Genomic DNA, 5,031 nt, shown 5'->3' on the forward strand with positions numbered 1-5,031 from the left:
ATATATATATATATATAACATTTTGCAAAAGTTCATTACAAAAGGTTTTTGCTATGTCATTATGGGGTATTGTGTGTAGATTGATGAGGGTGGGGAGACGATTTAATACATTTTAGAATAAGGCTGTAACGTAACAAAATATGGAAAAAGTCAAGGGGTCTGAATACTTTCTGAATGCATTGTATGTAAACATAAACTGTGTTTAGTATGTGTTTGTGAAACATTTAAATACAGTAAACATGGCTAACGTAAACTCACTTAAACTCATACATCGCCTGGGTCTGTGCAATTGCCCTTATCTTAGCGCCCCCAAAACGTCATACTTCCAGATCAACTGTAATGTCAATACCATTGTAAAGCACAATTTCTCCCCTTTCCAACAGAATCAATTACATGACCTGAACGCTGCCCATTTCTGTATAATTCAAGAAGGCAATGAGCCCCGTCGGGTCTTTTTAAAAATGGCGGGTGGGGAAGCGAAACTAATGCGTGATAGTGAGAAGGAGAGATGTTGTGTGGGAAAATAGCTTTTTTCACTCGGTCTGTCCAACATCATCTTATCGCCTCTAAAATGTAAATAAAACACTATAAATGGTTTATATATTGTGTCATTACATACCTATTTGAAGGTTTGTGTCGTATTTGAATAACGGTGCTAAAGTGATCTTAGAAGTAAACAGTGGCTTTGAGAATGATAATCACATGTAATGATGACGAAAAAAATTACTAGGTATCCCCCCTTACCCTTGTCACTGTCCATTTCTTGTTTTTAAAGGATGATAGAAGTGCTACACCTGGTGGAGAGAGATTGTAAGACAGAAATAGTTGCTTTATGCATGCTGTACGTTACGACATGACACGTCAAGATGTAACGGAGGGTCAGTTTTTTCAACTTTTCTCCAATACTATAGAGCCTTTACCATGTCGATCAACGCTTTAACAGAAACCTAGTTCACACCCAGATTTTGACGTCAACACAGTTGCTACAGTCCCATTAGTTTTCTTTGTAGCCTCGTTTGAATGTTGCGGTTGCGCACATTTGTATGGAATGGGGTGAGTTTACGTTAGTTTTAAATACAAATTGCATACAAAACCTGACAATCCTGAAAATGTAAGCCCATTACATAGGCCTAAAATCAACTGCATTGGTTGGATTTAAAACTGGTTTGGATTTTGTGTCAAACTGGGGAAAAATCACCAAGGGTTTGATTTTCATATGGGTTGGAAAAAAGGAATGATAAGCAAACTCATTTAACAGCTCATACATATACATACATATAAATTATGTGGAAGGCCATCTAATGTGAATATATTGTAATGAAATTAATAAAACACAATTATCACAAGTAGGATGTGAGTGACTATAGCAGATTAATACACATCACAGCTTTAGTTTTGTGCCGTGGAATAAATTTGTCTCAGTTGATTTTCACGTAGTTCTTTAAAACATAATTAAACAGGGCATGAATGATAGAGGAAAAGACTATCACACCCATTATGAGAGTGCTGAGCTTTTCATAGTAATCGATCTATGTATAACCACTAGTATGCGCTCGAGAATTGTCCCGCAGACGGTTTAAATAGCCAAGAGTGGATGCACTACTCACTGAACACAGGCGCAACGCTGAGAGTACGAGATAACGGTCCACAACGCGGCAGGAATTAGACTTTAACGGAGTTCGGTTTGCTTCAATAGATTTAACAGACATTGAGAATCAAGGACATTTCAACAATTTAAAGATTAGATTTTCCACTGTTCATGTATTTTGTCTTTTTTCATCAACTCCCATTTTAGTAGCCTTTATTATCAAACATCATCTCTACCATACCATATCATCGGAATACCATGACGAGCTCTGCGGTTCAACTTCCCGGTTATGCTCTTGCTTTGATCGGTCTTGTTGGCTCAGTGATTGCCACCACTATGGTGGAGTGGAAAAGGCACTCTTACACAGAGAGCACGGTAACATCAAAGGAAACGTACCTGGGCTTATGGATGTCATGCACCGTCGACGCCACAAGACACACGATGTGCGTCAATTACAAGTCACTCTTTCACCTGCCAGGTAAGTTTTCCTTAGTGTCTGCCATCATCACCCACTATTCGATCACTAGTGGTCACTCACCTTCAGAGCAGGCACAATATAGCTGAATATAATGGTAGGCTACTTGTTGATGTCCGATTACAATGAAAATATACAAATAAGCCTAATAATACACAATACATGTTGATAATTGAAACAGATGACTACAACCATTTATTATTACAAATCATACTTGTTCACACACTGTTCCAGTGTCTATGTTCTTTCTCTCAGTAAGTTTCACAATGACTTGTGATTTTGATATGGATGTGTTCAATGTAGCCATATTCAATCTTAGTGTATGTCCGACTGAGTGTTGAGAGTATGCGTTGGCCTTTGACATTTGCCCTGTGCGTATAGCGGAGATTCTGACCACCCGAGTGGTGATGATCCTCAGTGTCCTGTTGTCAGCCATTGGGGTGCTGGTAGCCACGCTGGGGATGAGATGCACTCGGTGCCTGGAGGAGGATGAAAAGCAGAAGGATAGAGTAGCCATTGTTGGAGGATTCCTCTTCATCATTGCAGGTACAGTCGGCTACATTATCATATCAGTAATGAAAGTTGTTTTTTATTGATTTAGCTCTGAACAGTAAATGCTACATTGTGAAATGCCAAAAATGGTCCCATCTGATACTACATAACATAGCGTACAGCTCTGTACCATAGCCCAAAATGCTGCTTTTACCAATGAAAATGCTGATAGTTTTAACTCTAGGTTGAGTGAGAGAAGCTGATATGAAATAGTGTGTAATAAGATGTTCTAATATTGCTCTTCTCTGTAGGTGTTCTGGCCATATCGGTAACCTCCTGGTTTGCCAACGCCATCATCCGGTCCTTTGTATTCTCAGACTCACCTACTTCCTTACATAACAGGTACTGTCGAGTAGCACGGTAGCAGAATCATCCACAACTCTGTGTGTTAAGAATTGTAATAGTCTTTAGGCTGAGCCTTATGAATGCACTACCTTTGACCAAGGACCCATAGGGTGGATCTAGTCAAAAGAAGGGGACAAAATAGGGAATAGGGTGCAATTTGTTGTACAAGCTAAGAAACTACACCTGGCTGTAGTGCAATTTATATAAAATTGTTATTTAAATTTTGAAGTTTATTTTTAGTTTATTTAAGTTTAAGTTTAGTTTATTTAAGCAATAAGGGACGAGGGGGTCTAGTCTATGTCCAATATACCACGGCTAAGGGCTGTTCTTAGGCACGACGCAACGCATTGTGGAGTGTCTAGATACAGCCCTTAGCCGTGGTATATTGGCTATATACCACAACCCCCCGAGGAGCCTTACTGCTATTATAAACTGGTTACCACCGTAATTAGAACAGTAAAAATACATTTGTCAGACCCGTGGTATATGGTCTGATATACCACGGCTGTCAGTCAATCAGAATTCAGGGCTCGAACCACCCAGTTTATAATCTGTGTTTTGCAGCTGATGTGGACTACATTCTGTGGTGTTGACGGGGTGTGTTATTTTGTGTTTCTTTTTTAAACCGATAGGTTTGAGTTTGGCAACGCTGTGCTGGTGAGCTGGGGTGCAGGTATCTGCTCTGTGGTGGGCGGATTTCTCCTGGGCTGCAGGTATCTGTGGAGTTGTCCCCAGGGCTCACGCTCAGTCTCATCCTTCACCCAACCCAAAGTCATTCCTGGCACCAGGCCTGGCACCCACTATGTTTAATGGGCCACACTATGCCTAGAGGACGCCCTAAGAAGCTCAATTCGTTGAGGCTTAAACCAGAGAGCCTACTACTCACACTGAAGGACTACAGTAGAGCAGAATATGTGAAGTTACTCAAGTACTCTACTGTGTGTGACTCGCCTACATTATGATTGTGAGAGTTCATTTGGGAGGTCTGTGTGCTCCATGAAAGTATTTTTCTAATGAATTGTGTTTGGATGTGTGAAGACGGTTGGCTGTGGTCATGATGTGCAACACCTGCCATATCTCTGTTTTCAACCTCATGTCAAGTGCCTCCACTAAAGGAATGTTCAAATATCGCCAATGTAGCTACCATTTCATTATATACCATCACCAATGTACAGTGTTGCAGAGTAGTAATCCTATGACTCTCAAAATGTACAGATGGGAATAAGCAGGAAATCTGGAATCCCCTAACAAGGGCTTCTGGGAAAGCTAGGAATTCTGGTAATGTTACTGGAACTGTGCAACTCTACTGCAGAGTAAGCTTCCATAAATATCAGCTTGATTGAACTGTGTCTGATTGTGTTCTGTTGTGGCCAACAGATTAGAATACACCTTCCATTTAAATGATTTTCACTTTTCACCAAGGGAATGTATGGTTCACCTATGGCACAGATTGCACATGACAAGAAACTTTATTTCTTCAAATTTCTTCAAATTTGTACATTTGAAACGTGCACTTTAGAGTCTACTGTACTGCAATATTCCCTTAATTTAGTACTTGATCATGTGCTATATATGGTAAACTTGTCATAAATCTGCTGTTATTATTATCAAGATGAATTTGCATAAAGATACTTCATTAGATAAAGATACTACTGAATGTGTGTTGTGTTTTACAGCCTTCAAATTATGTACTTTTTACAGTTTCTCTTGCTTTTCTTCTATTTGACTCTTTCAGGTTTCTATAACCTACTACCATACCCCGTTCAAAGACACTTATAACCTACTACCATACCCCGTTCAAAGACACTTATAATCTACTACCATACCCCATTCAAAGACACTTATAATCTACTACCATACCCCGTTCAAAGACACTTATAATCTACTACCATAGCTTGTTCAAAGACACTTATAATCTACTACCATACCCCGTTCAAAGACACTTATAATCTACTACCATACCCCGTTCAAAGACACTTATAACCTACTACCATACCCCGTTCAAAGACACTTATAACCTACTACCATACCCCGTTCAAAGACACTTATAATCTACTACCATACCCCGTTC

General features: G+C 39.6%; 1 protein-coding gene across 1 annotated transcript; it reads left to right on the forward strand.

Annotated features, from left to right (window-relative positions):
- The first annotated feature begins 1,584 nt into the window (after positions 1-1,584).
- On the forward strand, positions 1,585-4,607 carry LOC110534540 (claudin-1). Its single transcript, XM_021619544.2, has 4 exons — positions 1,585-2,066; positions 2,445-2,609; positions 2,867-2,957; positions 3,593-4,607. The coding sequence occupies exons 1-4, from the start codon at positions 1,847-1,849 to the stop codon at positions 3,768-3,770; spliced, it is 654 nt and encodes a 217-aa protein (XP_021475219.2). The 5' UTR covers positions 1,585-1,846; the 3' UTR covers positions 3,771-4,607.
- Positions 4,608-5,031: the final 424 nt, after the last annotated feature.

This window comes from Oncorhynchus mykiss, chromosome 1 (assembly GCF_013265735.2).
Source record: "Oncorhynchus mykiss isolate Arlee chromosome 1, USDA_OmykA_1.1, whole genome shotgun sequence".
NCBI lineage: Eukaryota > Metazoa > Chordata > Actinopteri > Salmoniformes > Salmonidae > Oncorhynchus > Oncorhynchus mykiss.